This window comes from Saimiri boliviensis, chromosome 2, assembly GCF_048565385.1.
Source record: "Saimiri boliviensis isolate mSaiBol1 chromosome 2, mSaiBol1.pri, whole genome shotgun sequence".
Lineage (NCBI taxonomy): Eukaryota > Metazoa > Chordata > Mammalia > Primates > Cebidae > Saimiri > Saimiri boliviensis.
In genome coordinates, this window is record NC_133450.1 from 71,529,881 (window position 1) to 71,546,460 (window position 16,580).

Here is a 16,580-nt window from a genome sequence, read left to right on the forward strand (position 1 = left end):
CCACATGGTAAATCTCTCAAGATTTGAGGAAGAGAAAATAAGTATGGCATTTTGAAAACCAGCTCAGAAGACGTAAGCATATGAAATGATGAGTGTTTGGTGAACCTCATGGTAGAGTAGTTAAGCATTTGGTCTTCTGAGTCAGTTGAAATTTTGGCTTAAAGCCCAACTGCATCATTTACCAGCTGTGTGACCTTCAGCAAGTGACTTACCTTCTCTGAGCTCTAATCTTCTTACCTCTACAGGGGGGTAAAGTTACCAGCTACCTAAAATGTTGTGAAGATTTCTGGAAATGGTGTTTATAAGGTATTAGCATATGCTTCAAACTGGCAAATGCTTCAAACTCAATAAATTAAAGCTGCCATTGTCAGTGTCATCATTGTCATGGTTACCATCATCACCACCATCGATGTCATTATCAGGAGGAAGAAAAGAAGAAGGAAACATTTTCTAGACTTTTAAAACTTCTTTCATCCACTTCTGACCTCAGAATAATTACGATAATCTATTATTGCATCGAAATATCTAAAATAGCCTCTCTCTACCATCGTGAGAGGAACCATATTAGTTCAGCGGAGTGACTGGGTTCATAGCATTTTCTCTACCTTCTCAGGCTTCTCTGTGAGGCCTGGTAGAACAATGCACACTTCTTCCTGTATTCTCACGGTGTGGAGTCTGTGTACCTCCAGTTAGTTCTTGCCTCATTACACTTTCCTACGTCAACAGCTGGGATTGACATCAGGATAGATTCGAAGTCAGGCAGCTCTACTGGCCACTAAGCAGTGCGACCTTGAGCAAATCAGTTCATTTCACTGGGGCTTTGTCTCTTCATCTGGACACTGGGGTCATATTGCCCACCTCACAGGGTTACATGAGATAGTTTTCCCAGCATGTAATAGGTTCTTGTAAACATTCGAGGACATGTTTGGCGCTCCCACGGGATTGTAAATGTGTTAAGGACTATGTTAGTCTGCTCGCACACTGCTAATAAAGACATACCTGAGACTGGGTAATTTATAAAGGAAAGAGGTTTAATTGACTCACAGTTCCTCCCTACAGTTCCTGGCTGGGGAGGCCTCAGGAAACTTACAGTCATGGCTGAAGGGGAAGCAAACACATCCTTCTTCACAGGGCGGCATCGAGGAGAAATATGAGTGAGGAGGGGAAAGCCCCTTATAAAACCATCAGATCTCATGAGAACGCACTATCATGAGAACAGCATGAAGGTAGCCACCCCCATGATTTAATTACCTCTCACCGGTCCCTCCCATGACACGTGGGGACTACGGGAACTGCAACTCAAGATGAGATTTGTGTGGGGAAAGAGCTAATCCATATCCATATCAGACAGTGTGCCTCACACATGGTCGATGCTCAAAAGTCCTTGCTAAAAGTAATATAAGGGTTCTGGGCACCTGGGATGAGATGAAGCATCAAGAGGTGGTGGGGGAGCACAGACCAGGGTCAGGATACTCAGAAGATCCTGATCACATTCTGGCCCTCACTCCTTTCTCCTTTTCTCCCTCCCAGGAGGTGATATTTCCTTGGGCCATTCTTAGGCCACCTACACTGAGTAAGGACACCCTAGTGACTTTGTTCTGGATAGATCAAAGCCCTTCTCAAACATTACCTCATCCGCCTCCTACCAGCCTGGGGTGGCAGAGAGCTGGTTGGCTCAGAATGATTGCTCCCATTCTACAGATGAAAATAACAAGGGTAAGGATTTATAAACTGATTCACGGGTTGAGTCAGTGCCTGCTGGGCACCCTGCCAGAACAGTGTTGCTTCCTAATAACTATAGTGTTTGTTTCAAGTTTATAGATTGAGTTTCTGCCACAGTGGAGCCAACACTAACCTCCTCACACTTTCTCAACATGCCTGGATTATTTTTATTTCTCCACTTTTTTTTGTGGTAGGGCTCCCAGAGATAAAAAGGGAACTCGGGGGTCTGACTATGCAGGAAATCAATACAGAGTTCATGTATAGATTTTTAGTTGGTTTGTCTTTACTGGGAAGCTGGAAAACTTTTACTCACTGGGTCACCCTGCAGCATCAGTTATGACCCCTTAACCAGGAATCTCAGTACTAGGCTATGACAGCATTCTGTACAAGTCTCCACCACTGTGCTAAATTATTTCTTTATGAGAATTGTCCTCTTGCATTGAAGCTGGACATAAAGGGAGAGTAAAATGAACATTTGGAAGTAGATTCAGGGGACCAAGAATCATTGTTTAAATCTTCAAGATTTTTTTCCCTCTAAGAATTGGGGAAATAATGTGTGTGAAAAATCACAGTGCCTGACAAATAGTACTGCCTCCTTTAACATTACTTAAATCAGAATCCCTGGAATTGGGCTCAATCCCTGGCTCACAGGAGTAAGTGCTCTGTAAACATTTGTTTGGACTGTATAGGTATTTTGAATATATGGCAAGATTATTTTTATGAACCTTTCCTGACTAGTTCAATTCTTAGTTTCTAAAGCCCACCAACAGCCAGTCCTCACTGGCCAACCTTATGCATGCCCCTGATCTTGATACCAAGCTATCAACTCATAAGAACCTGTCAAGGGTTTCCTAGCTTTGAGCGTTGTATTCCCATCTACAGCATTTCAGACACGTTGTCTCTGCCACAGCAGCTTGGAGTGCTGTCCTGCCATGCTCTGCACTGGGAAGACATCTCAGGATGTGTGGGTGGTGCTGTAGGTGCTGGCGACTGCCTTGGAACAGGGCCGTACTTACAGAGTGTTTAACAGTGAGCCATCAGACAAAGGGTGCCAGGGCCATGAGCTCCAGAATAAATACATTCCATTTTCACCTTATACTGTTGCTGATTTAATTGTGCCTTAATGTCAGCCAATTGTCAACCCAGTGTGGAAGCAGGGACATTTCTTCCACATGTCTATTGTGAGGTTAGGGGAACATGGTCACACTGTGACAGATAAGTCCTGTTCCAAGTTTTCTTTGTGTGTGTGTGTGTGTGTGTGTGTGTGTGTGACTTTCTCTCAGTGGATTCTGGCCACAGAGTCTTGCTGGGGGATTCCACACCCATGAGATGTGTGAATCTCAAGACATTTTTGCCAATACATTTTATCGAGTGCTCACCTTGTCCATGTGTTTCTGTTAGGGTCTCAACAGGAAGCAGATGACATATTTGAAATAGGGTAATTTGAGGAGGGTTATTTGCAATGAGACTATCTACAATGCTGTTGGAGGTAAGAACCACGAGGGAGGGAGCAGTAACTTGTGGGCCAGCAGCAGTCCTGATGTTACCACTTCCAGTTCCGGGGTACAAAGAGAAGGGCTATTACTGCACACTGGAGGGAGGACCAGGAAGCAGTGACCCTCAGCTGAGGGACCCGCTAACTGGAGGTGACATTGCCAGTAAGGATCCAGGGGTCTAATCTACTCTAACTGACTTTCTCTTTCCTCCCCATCTTCTGTGGGGTTCTCCGCTGGGCACACCCCAAAGCCAGAGAGCACAGGGAGTTGGAAGTAGTTTGTAGAGGTCAGCCTCCTGTGGCAGAGGTCAGGCAGGAGAAGTCTTTGGAGCAGATGAGGGTATCTGGAGGGGAAAATGTAAGACATCAGGCTCTATACTGCACTATCTAATGGACAGTGTGATTCCAGGTTTTGTAGGGACTGAAGCTCACACAATTTTGGGAGACATACTTTAAGAAAAATCAGAGGGGTGCTGTGGCTCACACCTGTAATTCTAGCACTTTGGGAGGCCAAGGCGGGTAGATTGCTTGAGCTCAGGAGTTCAAGATCAGCCTGGGCAACATGTGAAACCCCCTCTCTACAAAAAATACAAAAATTAGCCAGGTGTGGTGGCCTGTGCCTGTAGTCCCAGCTACTTGGTGGTGGGGTGAGGTGGGAGGATTGCTTCAGCCCAGGGGGTAGAGGCTGCAGTGAACCAAGATCATGCCACTGCACTCCAGCCTGGTTTACAAAGTGAGACTCTATCTCAAAAACAAACAAACGAAAACAAAAACGAAACAAAAAAAAAGAAAAAAGAAAAATTTAAATCGACAAAAAACCCCTAAAGCTACATACACTCATCGAGGCACCTGTGCAAGTGAATGCTTCACTGGCTTCATTGTTAATCTCCCTCTGCCTGTGACTTCGGTGATTTTGACCTAGAACAATGACCCAGTGCCCAATAAGCTTTCAGTCTCATGGATGACAGAGACTTAGCTGATTGGAATAAACACAAAGCAAACAGAGGTATACGTTGATTACAGATGAAACACTACAGAGAGTTAGGTAGACCTTGAGATAGGCGTTGAAATAGGCTTCGAAAACCAGGTTGGATTTACACACATGTCAGTGAGTGGGCAGAACAATCCTAATACTATCTGCTATTTATTGAGCACCAACTAAGTTTAAAGTACTGTCTCTAGATTATTTTATTTAATCCTAACAGAAACAGGAAACATTTTACATCCAGCTCTCTGCCAACACACTTAATAAATCAAGCTATTACGAACACTAGCATATTTATTTCGGATCCTATGGCACTGTCGAATACAGTACTGGATTTGATCAGAAGGGCGGAATCAGAGGCTGTAAACCACATTTCCTAGAAGCCCTCGGGAGCAGAAGGACCGGGGAAATCTCACTTTGCTGCTAAGAGACTCCAACTCCCAGAATGCTTTGAGAGCGCGAGACCACAGCTCCCGGCATTCCCGGGGAGGCGCCGGCCTAGCGTAGCCTCCTCCCCGACCCACCGCGTTCTCGCTCGCCACGCCCTTCCCTGTCGCCTCCGAGCCAATGGGAAGGCTCCATACTGCAGGGTGGGAAGGGGCCGGCGCTGCTGCTGGGTTGCGAGTCGGCGAAAGCGGCGGGAAGTTCGTACTGGGCAGAAGGCGACGGGTCTGCAGCCTAGGGTAGGGAGGCCGCAGGCGACACGGCTCGAGGACTCGCGCGCTAAGCGGGGGGGCACGGAGGCGGGCGGTCGGGGGCTGGGGCGGGGCCGGACCTTCCGGGCGGCCTGTGGGTCCGCTGGGGGTGCGGGAGGCGCCGTCCGTCCTGGCAGCCCCGCGGGGCCGCGCTCCGCCGTTTGGCTTCAGCCTGCGCGGGCGTCCGCTCTTTCCTGGACTCGCCCAGGCCCCGCCGGCGCCCCCGGGAACGCCTGGACTGGACAGGCCGGCCCCCATCCGAGCTCCGCGTTCCGAACGCGCGTGTTGTCGTGGCCAGGCTCCCACCGCCGCCTCGGGCCTCGCCGGGAAGCCGGGTCTGTCGGGTTGGGGTCTGAGTGAACAGCACAGTCAGGGCCCCTGCCCCGCGGAGCTCATTGTGCAGAAAGGAAACCACACTCGCAGCTGCGATGCTTTGCGGACACGGAAATGTTTTCTTAGAAAGGGGACAGGCAATTGCGGGCTAGAGGAATGGGGGCGAGGCCCTTGAGGTTAGGTGATCCTGGAGGGCATCTCAGAGGAGGTGACCTTTGACTTGAGAGACCTGAGAGGGGAGAGGGAGCCTGACCTCTGAGGATAGCAGCCAGGCCTGGGGACTGCGAGGCCGCCCTCTGTTTCCCTGTTACGTCGCGGGGAGGCCCTGTGAACTTGAACTTGAGGGTCGGTCTGGTGCAAAGCGGTAGAGCCGCTTGTGCGTTTTGCAAGGGACTTTCATATCCCTTTTGACAGTTCCTCCTCTGTCCTGTCCCTAGCTGGCAGGGCGGCGTCCTTAACTGATGCAACTGTTCAGGAGCAACGCATAGGTTTTCCTACCATCGAAATAGTATTTTGGTTCTCGTCTCAAAACTTAGGTAATTGAATTAAATTTGACAGCAGCAGAGTCAGACATAGGTTCTTCTTGAGGCCACCCATTTTTCTCACGTAGACTCTTCCCTCCCCCTATGTCCCTTTCTTGGAACAACTTGGAAATACCGGTTTTGCTTTTGGGAGGGTGTTGGTTTTGGGGAACTGTTGAAGAACCTCATTAACTGTTGCGTGTTTTTCTTTTCGTTTCCTTCCTTTCTTGTTTTCTTTTTTCTTTTCTTTTCTTTTCTTTTTCTTCCTTTCTTGTTTGCTTTTTTCTGGAATCGCCCATCTGTTGAGTCTGAAATTCAAGAGTTTAAAAAAAAAAAAAAAAATGAAGGGCAGCATTTATTTTCAAGAGTTCCCAATAAAAAAGCCACCTTTTTTTATGACATGCTAAGCATGATACATTGGGGAATAATTTAATGTAGAATTTTAAAGCATTTTCAGAAGGAAGCAAGGGTTCTTTATATAGTCATTTTATGTAGGTTACGTTTATGTTCTTCAAAATGGCATGTAGTGATTGGAATTAAATTTCTGGGTAGATAAGATTATGTTCATCAGTTACCTATAGAAGGGAATGTAACAAGTAGTCACTTAATAATAGCATTTTCTGTTGATGCTATCACAGATGGTATTCTCTGTACATCTCAGCATTGCTGATCAGATTCTGTGTTAATACAGTGACACAACTTGAATTTAATAACAATAAACTTGTGTGAGGCGTTACTGTCAATTTAGTTCTGGTACCCAGTACAGATATCAGTTTTATAGTGCAATAGCTTCTTGTTATGCTCAGTGCTGCAAAAATTATGAGAGGATATTTGTTAAACAAATGAGGTAATGGAGTAATGTGTTAAGCATAGAGCCTGGCATATAGTAAGTTAGTAAGTGCCCAGGAAATGGTTATATGGAAAGCTTATGCTAAGTTTTATTCCAGTATGCAAGTGTATATTTTAAAAATAACAGTAATGCATTCAAAATGTTGACAGACCCTAAAATTAAATTTCTTAAAGGAAATAGGCCAGCTTTTTTTTTTTAACTTTGAGAACTAATGTGAAATAATAATAAATATATAAGTGAAATGTCCCAGATGTCTAGAAATGAAAAAACAATATTTTAATTTTGACAGTTATATTTTTTCTTAAAAGCATCCCTAATAAGATATAATGTACTACGATTAGAATTATGATCTGAAAAATAAAACTTTAAAAATATTTTTGATTTGAAAAATAAAACTTATTTGGAAATGAAGCAAAGCTTTAAGATTTACCTTATATCAAATGAAGGATGTCTCCTGAATTTATGCAAATGTGCAAATGCTTATATCTCCATAGATCAGGCAGTGAGCCTAATGGGAATTAAATGCTGCCTCTTTGTGCGTGTGAGTGAGGCTTTCATGAAAATTGCTCTTGATGGGTTCTGAGAATGGATTGGTAACTGAATAGGACTGGAGAATATTTTTCAGACTGGTGGGATATTTTACATGCTTGCCAGGGTTATTTTTCAGAGTGAGAAGAAATGGACTCATTTATTCACCAGAGATCACGTGCCCCCTATTTGCAAGGAATTGTGCTAGGTGCAAAGTCTATTCTTGCTATTGTAGTATTTTGCTGAAGCAAGTTTTCTTTGTTTTAAATTAAATAGGTTTTTTTTTTTTTTAAACTTCATTTAGCATCCAGCACAGAATTCAATAAATGTGCAGGGCATATTTGAAAAATTACACTATTAATTTTAATATGTAGAAAGTGTTTAATAAACGTTCAAGATGAATTTAAAAGGGTGTTAGGACCCTAATAAAGCATTTAGGTAGGTGCTATAACCAAGATGTGTTTTTACTGTAGAATAAGTTTGGTTCTTTTGATCGAGATTCCTGTGAATATATTTCTTCGTTTATAAAGATGCAGAGGGCTGTGTCCTTTGAATTTTTTTCCCTTTGGTGCTTGACTGATACTTAAGCACCCAGCATTCCGAAGTTGCTATTTTGAAGTAATTTCACACACTTTCCCAATTACTCCTGCTCCATCTCTCCCAATGTTGTCTTAAATCTTTGCACTCAAATTCAAGCACATCCTACTACTCTTGTTCTGAGTGACATATGGGCAACACTTTAAAAAAGAAAAGCTCTCTAGATCTAGAGAGGTCTGAGCTGTGGCTCTTCTCCCATATTAGGAGTTAGATTTTTAGTATTCGTCAATAAATACTAATGAAAACCAACTGCTGTGCTTTTACTAACATTCTTCAGAAAATTTAATAAGAGTTTTATTAGCCACAATATCTTTGTCAACTTGGAAAAATAGATGTTTGTGAATCATATTTATTTAGTCTTCAGGTAAGTACATAGATTTTGATGATTCTTTGCAATTACTTCTCTCTCTATGGGTTTCTCGCCATAGGATGAGAACCAGTGCTCTAGGATTTGAAAATTAAGGTAGATACGGTTCACAATGGCAGATACTTAAGATGAATATTAAACGTGTGTACTAAAATGTTTATTGGTAAGTATTATTGATTAAATGGGAAAATATGCTAGATGAAGTCATAATTAACTTGCAAAGTAATTTGAGATTTAGGAATGTTGTGTTATACTTTTAAAGCAAATAACATACTGATAATGGAAGGACACATGTGTCTTGTGGAACTCAGTATCAGGAACAATATAGTTGGCCCTGCAGAGGACTAAACATGAGAACTGAAAGTCACTAGGAAGAAGAGTAGCCCCATTCCACTGTTTCAGGGATAGTATACTTTCCTTGTATTTCTTTTTTTTTTGAGGACCGTCTGTCTAGCTGTTTGTATGTCAGCAGATATTTTTGCTCCAGACTTAGATACTAGCTTTAAGAATCCTAAAGAGAGTGCATTATCTATTTAATTGTCATTTATATCTAAAATTAAACAAACCATGAAGTTAGACATAGCTAACCACAGCTTTATTTCAGGTTAATTGCTTTTCTTAAATTGTTTTTACCAAGTAACAGCTAAAATAAAAGTCATCATTTGATGACACTAAGTATTAATGCATTGTGATTACATTTCACAATATTAAGGGTTAGGAAGAACTGTTAGACCTTAAGTCTTTATGGACTATGTCCGGAAGACATAGGGACAGAAACTTTTGCTGTTTCTGTTACTGTAGTCTTCAGAGTTGCTTTTTTCACATCTTACTGCAGTTTACCATATAATTTGGCAACAGCTATCAACATAGAGATTATATGTAATTACAGTTTGCCCTTGAACAACTTAGGTTGGGAGTGCTGACCCTCATGGAGTTGAAAATCCATGTATAAGCTTTGACTTCTCCAAAGCTTAACTACTCATAACCTGTTGACCAGAAGTCCTACCAATAGCATAAACAATTTATTAACACATATTTGTATGTTATATGTTCTGTGTACTTTATTCTTATAATACAATAAGCTAGAGAAAAGAAAAATTTTTTTTTTTTTTGAGACGGAGTTTCGCTCTTGTTACCCAGGCTGGAGTGCAATGGCGCGATCTCGGCTCACCGCAACCTCCGCTTCCTGGGTTCAGGCAATTCTCCTGCCTCAGCCTCCTGAGTAGCTGGGATTACAGGCACGTGCCACCATGCCCAGCTAATTTTTTTTATTTTTAGTAGAGACGGGGTTTCACCATGTTGGAAAATGTTGTTAAGAAAACTGTAAGAAAGAGAAAATTTATTTATTGTTCATGAAGTGGAAATGGGCCATCTTAAATGTCTTCATCTTCATTGTCTTGGTGTTGAGTAGGCCCAGGAGTAAGAGCAAGAGGAGAGGTTGGTCTTGCTGTCTTGGGGTGGCAGAGGCAGGAGAAAATCTGTGTATAAGTGGACCTGCACAGTTTACACTCATGTTCAAGGGTCAGCTGTATACATTTCTTTCTTAGAGCTAATAAGACAAAGAAATCTATTGTTTGGGAATCAGGAAAAAAGTTTTAAAATTAATTTTTTAAAAAAGCTCAGATTATAACATTTAAGAAGTTTAATCTTGTTTTTTCAGACTTGTAGAAAATACTTTAGAAATGGTGACTCTAAAATTTGTCTTTCATATGTTGCTGGTGGGAATGTAAAATGATATAACCACTCTGGAAATTAATTTGGCAATTTCTCGAAAAGTTAAACATAACACTTGACATATCCAGCAATTATACTCTTGGGCCTTTATCCTAGAGAAATAAAAAACATGTTCACAACACAACCTATACATGAATGCTTGTAGTAGCCTTATTTATAATAGCTGAAAACCAGAAACAACTCACATGTCCTTCAGTGGGTGAATGGTTAAATAAAATGTGGTAGTCACGCAATAGAACACCATCATCAAAAAAAGAAACAAACTGCTGGTACATGCAGCAACTGGGATGGAGTTTAAGGGTATTGCATTTAGTGAAAAAAACCAGTCTCAGAGGTTGTATGATTTCATTTATATAGCATTCTCAAGATGACAAAATTATAGAAATGGAGAGCAGACCAGTTGTGCTGGGGTTAATAAGGCTGTGTTTCTTTGAGATAATAGAACAGTTCAGTGTCTTGTTTGTGGTGATGGCTACATGAATCTGTACACATAACACAGTGTCCTAGAATTATACACACAAAATAATGTAAAAGCTGACATTTCAACAAGTAGTTTAATGATGAATATTGTATTAGTGTCACTCTCCTACTTCGGATAATTGTACAGTGCTTGTCCGTCGTATGGCTGTATCACATTTTATTTAACCATTTACACATGGAAGGCCATGTGGGTTGTTTCTAGTTTTTGATGGTTGCAGATAAAGCTACTATCAACATTCATGTACAGGTTTTTGTGTGACTGTAAGTTTTAATTGTTCTAGAATAAATGCTTAGAAGTGTAACTGTTGGGTCGTAGAGTGATGAAATCTTGAGCCTTCTTATTTTGTCCCATGTGGGATGTGAATCATCCCTTCATCCAGTGTATCCACACTGTGTACACTACCTAACAGCTAGTCAGTCACTTTTGGTTATCAGATTGACTGCGTGGTATCTCAGTGCTTGTGTTTGAGAAACACTTATCTACTTCGTAATGACCCCCAAATGCAAGATTAGTGATGATGGCGTGTTGTTATAATTATTCTATTTTAGTATTGTTGTTAATCTCTTACTGTCTCTAATTTATAAATTAAACTTTATCATATGTATGTCTAATGTATGTATAGAAAAACATTTATATAGGGTTTGATTCTCCACGGTTTCAGGTATCCACTGAGGGCTTTGGAATGTATACCCACAGATGAAGGGGGGCTACTGTATATGAGAGAGAATTTCTCCACATCCTCACTGTCATTTGGTATTGATACTTTTTGTGTATAGTGGTATCTCATCATAGCTTTAATTTGCATTTCCTTAATGGCTGATGATTTCATGTGCTTATTTGCCATTCATGTCTTTTTTGGTGATTTGTCTGTTTAAGCCTTTTACCCATTTTGTGATTGGATTGTTTTCTTACTGATTTTAGAGCAGTCATTATATGTTGTGGATACAGATCCTTTGCCAAATATATGATTTGTAAATACATTCTCTCAGTCTCTGCCTTGTCTTTTCATTCTCTTACACTGTCTTTAGCAGCAAAATAGTTTTAAATTTTGATGAAGTCTAACTTCTCGATACAGGGACTGTGTTTTTAGTGCCTGTTTTAGAACTCTGTGCCTAACTCTACGTCAGGAGGGTGTTCTCATTTTTTTTTTAAGTGTTTTACAGTTACGTGTTTTACATTTAGATTTGTGATCCTTTTTGGTTTCATTTTTGCACAGGATGTGAGATTTAGATCTTGGTATGTTTTTCTTTTCCTTTTGTCTATGCACGTCCAGTTGTTCCAAAACCATTTGTTGAAAAGTCTACCCTTTCTCCATTGAGTAAGTTTTAAAAATCAAAAATCAGTTGGCTGTATACTGTAAATTGGGCATCAAAACAAAGGAAGAAATGAATGAGCAATTAAGTATTAATAAATACAGGTTTATTGAAGGTATAAACAGGGCTGGAATCTGGAAAAAGTGGGAAAACATTTTAGAGAATAACATGGGCAAAGATCTGTTCTAGAGAAAATAAGAACTGGCTGTTTTGGGGAGTCATGCAGGTGAAGGGGAGTAGAGTAGTAAAGGAAGCATCATTGGTTCATGAAAAAAAAAAGAGCATAGAAACTTCTGGCTAGATTGAAGCATTTGTAGTCGGGTTCATTGGCCATTAGGAAGGTACTGTATGTTTTTAAGTGGGAAAATGGTATGATAAAAATGGTATTTAAGAGAAGTTGTTTTAGGACAATGTGTGGCAGTGATATGTTGGTAGGAAGAACGGGATATAATCATGACCCTTGACTTACCACTTTGTGTTACAAATGTCTGCCAGAAAGCTAAAAAGGTGGTGTTACTTCAGAATGTGTAATGTTCTAAATTCCTAGTATTTTCAGGACGGCAGTGGTAGATTTCAAACTTTTGCTACTGTCTTCAGTGATAGGTACTGAGAACTCTGCTGAACTTCCAAACTGTTTCATATTTATGCTACTGTTATTAAGTTGTACATGTGGGAAGAAGAGTAGTTTCCATTGGCTTATTGTTGATGTGGGTGACATTTCTTATCAGGCCTGAAAAGAGTCCAAGAGTTGAGCAAGTAAAATCGTAAAAACATAAAGAGTGCATAAATCGGTCCAGTGAGGAAAAGTTAATGGAATCAGATTTATTTATCATGGCAAAGAGGAGACTCAGGAATTATTTAATCAGTATGTCCTGATACTTGTATGTGAAGAACTATACAGAGAATGATGATGACCAGCTGTTCTTCAAAATCACTGAGGACTGCATAAGAACAAATGACTCAAATTGCAGTTTTAAGGTTTTGGTCTCAGGGAAGAATTCCAGAGAGTAAAGACATTAGGTATTTCATTTGAGATATTAAAGGATAGACTAGAAACCTAGATGTAGTATAGGAAATTGCTTATAGTCAGGGGGATGTGAAGGATAACAGAGCTATGTTTTTGCCCTTGAGTCCTATTAAATTCATGATTGAAAGTACTCACTTTCCATTTTGTTAGCGCCTACTTCAATTCTTGGTTTCTTTCTCTATGCAAATTATGCCCTTCTCCTCCCCCACCATTCATCTGTGGGGATCTCATTTGGTTTCTGCTTTCTTTTGTGCATTTAAAAGATTATCATGGATATAGATTAGACTTAAGTCATTTGAAAAATAATCAGTCAATAAATAGAATCTGTGTAGTGTCAAACAACTAGAAATCAATGCATTTCTGCTCTTATTTAGAACATGGAAAAATGTGTCATCCCGTTAAGAAAAAAATCAGCGATGACTTGTTGAGCCAAGGATTTTACAGTGTAAGAGGTTACCATTGACACGTGTTAATGAAAGAAGGGCAGTGTTAAAAGCTTTCATGGAACAACTCACATGTTTTTAAAGTACCTTTTCTGTTTGATTTAACTTCCTTATTCTGATTCTTTTCTACTTGTCTAGATCTTTTTTCCACTAAAATGTTGAGATTGACCAAGAATATTTTACTTGTGATTGCAGCCCTTCAGTATTATCACAGAATTTTTTTTTTTTTTTTTTTTTCTGCAGAAGAGCAAGCTCTTACAGTGCTATGCAAGCTGCCCATTTAAAACTATCATTGCTTGGCACCTATGCCCTAGTGACAGTTTGACCAACATGTGAGCAGGCATACTGCCATCCTGACAGATGGGCGTGAGTATAGGCAGCCAAGAAACCATGTATCTGCATCTAGTGTATTTGTTAAGGGCAGGATTCCCAGTCGGGGATGTTCAAACGTCTGTCCATCCTGAGCTTTCACGCATATGGATAAAGGGATGTCATCATTAATCCCAGCTTCCATGAGTATATAAGAGCTTCTTGGCTCTTACAGAAGTAGTCAGTTGGGGACAATCAGGATAATTGTTCTCTTCTTCATCACAGGACTACTTCAAATAATCCTTTCCTCTTTCTCCTAGCCAGTTAGGTTTACAGTGAGTACAGCCCTGTTCAGACAGTGTCCTGATACTTGTGGAATATGTGCTTGTTCATTTCTTTTCCAGAATGTGAAAGCTTTGAAAGTCATTTGATGTTTATGCTTTGGACAGTGACATATAAAATTGGATCAGGTAGATCTAGTTCAAATATTGACTGCTGTAAGAGCAATTCAGTTTAGCATCAAATCAAGATAAAAGAATACCTATCATCGAGTTGTTGAGAGAATTAACTGCAAAATGTATACATGAATCATTTGGTATAATGTCTGGCCCACAGTAAGTGTTAAATAAATGTTTGTCATCATCATCATTTTAACTTTGCTATATCTGAAGATATTTTTCTCTGGAGAGGTATCTGAAACAGAAAATTTTTTTCAACTCACTTTCACTTCCCATCGTTCCTTTTTTTTTTTTTTTTTTTTTTTTTTAAGAGACGTAGTCTCCCTCTGTCAACCAGGCTGGAGTGCAGTGGTGCCACCTAGATTTCTTGGGTGCAGGTGATCCTTCTGCCTCAGCCTCCTGAGTAGCTGGAATGCCAAGCCACCATTCCTGGCCCACTACTCTTATGACATCATCACATAATCTGGTCTATGATGAAATGCCTCCAATGACAGAGAACTTAACTACCTCTAGGGTAGAACTTCTCAACCATGGGACTGTTGACATTTTATATGGGTCATTGTTGTTCGCTGCACCACTGTGGAATGTTTAGAAGCACTTCTGGCTACGGAGACAGAATCATCTCTGTTTGAGAACCACTGCTCTAGAGACAGCCTGTCCTATTTTTGTTAAAGCTTTGACCATTAGAAAGTTCCTTCTTACACTGAGTTAGTCTACTTATTTCTTCTACTCAGTTCTGCCTTTTGGAGAAATGTAGAACAGGCTGAATCCCTCTTATATGTAACATCCTTTCAAATATGTGAAAATAGTTATCAAGTATTCTCAGCCTTTTTGATTTGAAAGATCTCCAGTTAATTAGCTATTCCTTACATGGCATGGTTTCATGTCAGTTTACCACATTGGTGGCTTTCCTCTTTTTTAAAGAAATTCATTTTAAACTGTGGTGCGTTGAATTGAATGCAGTGCTCCAGACATGGCTTGATATGTGGGAAATAGAGTTGTATGTCTTGTTCTAGATATAACAGTTTCTTCTGTGAGTTGAGGGAAGACTATCACCTTCCTTCTAATACATACTATATTTTTATTAATATTAGCTATATCCTTTTGTGACCATATCGTACAGTGAACATAAAGTTGAATAAAATCCCTGCATTGATCTAAGCTATGTTTTTTCATTCTGTTTGTAATCATTAGTTTTGGGGTCCAACCATGGGAGCTTATGTTTATCTCATTAATAATTTCTTTTTATTGAATTTAGCTTAACTGCAACTTTTAAAGATATTTTGGAATCCTAATTCTTGGTTGAGTTGGAAGTTTCTAGCCTAAAAGAACATTTATGTGATGATGCTATGCACCGAGATTGGAAATACAAGAGAAGTCTATCTCTGTCTCTCTCTCTGCATGCGTGCTTGCATGTGTGCATGTGTGTACGTGTTTGAAAAGAGATTGAGTATGGAAGCCTGTGTAATACCAATATTAAGAGGCAGCTGGGCAGAAAGGAGGTAACAAAGGAGACCAAGAAGTGGTGGCCAAAAAGTTAGGATGAAAATGAGAGTAGTGTCTTGTAAAGCAGTAGTGACTCTGTATTAAACACTGAGGTGATACTTGAATCAAAAATGAATAGAACATGGTCCCTGCATCCGGCCCCCTGCCGCACTTCAGGAAGGGGCACCTCTTTCATTGGTGGTCAGTGAGAGGAGCACAGTATGTGGCGGCCCTCCAGCGGTCTGAGGGACAGTGAACTGGCCCCCTGTGTAAAAAGTTGGGGGACGCGTGATCTATTCAGTCATGCCTGAAGACTGGGAAGTCGTCCTTTATTTCTCCCTCATACCCTTGCCTCCGTTGGGTTACCAAGTTGTGATTAAAAAAGTTTCTTTGAAGTGTAACAAAAAAGGTTCACAAATCTTAAGCATTAAGCTTAATGATTTTTAAAAGTTTTACAAAGTGAATAGTCTGTCATCACCACTACGCAGATCAAGATAATCATTTTCTAGCACTCCAGAATCCTACTGTGTGGGGATACCTTGAAGACAGTAATTACTCCCACCTGAGGTAACCAGGATTCTGACTTACATAACTATAATTTTACCTGGTTTTGAACTCATATGTAAACGGAATAATGCCCTCTGGACTTCTTTTCTGCCTGACTTCTTTTACTCATTGTGTTTGAGATTCATTCATGTTGTTGCATGTAGTTTGTTATTTTTTTTTAGTATATGTGCTGCTGAAGCGAGCACGTAGTTTGTTATTTTTAAACTTAGCAGTATAGTTGTGGTTATCTATCCGTGCATTACACACTGGTTTTGATTATTGGTTATTGTATAATACACCACTCCAAAACTTAGTGGTTTAAAATAACAACCATTTTATGCTCATGGATTCTGTGGATTGGGAATTTGGTGGGTATGGCTTGTCACTGCTCTACAATGGTTGGGGTCTAGAATCATTTAGAGGCTTCTTCACTCAGGTGTATGGTACCTTGACTGGAACATCTAGAAGGCTAGGATCATCTGATACTATTGACTGAAGCGCCAACATGTGGGACCAGGAGGTTTTGGTTTTTCACAGCATGTTGGCTGAGTGTCCAGAGGAAGCTTCCTGAGAGTGGCTTATCTTCAGAAGTCATGTAACCTCACCTCCGCTATACTCTATTGGTTGACAGAGACACAGCCTGCCTGGATTGAAGGGAAGGGAACATAGACCTTACGTCTTTATGAGAGGT

At 40.4% G+C, this 16,580-nt stretch overlaps 1 protein-coding gene across 9 annotated transcripts in view; it reads left to right on the top strand.

Moving 5' to 3' along the window:
• The first annotated feature begins 4,796 nt into the window (after positions 1-4,796).
• VRK1 (VRK serine/threonine kinase 1) overlaps positions 4,797-16,580 on the top strand; it is an 85,573-nt gene continuing 73,789 nt past the window's right edge. For 3 of the 9 annotated variants that reach the window (XM_003928841.4, XM_074393587.1, XM_074393581.1), the window contains exon 1: positions 4,797-4,885. Coding sequence is in view for 4 of the 9 variants with exons in the window: in XM_074393588.1 (XP_074249689.1) it covers positions 16,572-16,578 (7 nt within the window). In the remaining 5 variants the exon portion in view is untranslated. The other 6 variants (XM_074393579.1, XM_074393588.1, XM_074393585.1 and 3 more) reach the window with 4 other exon arrangements.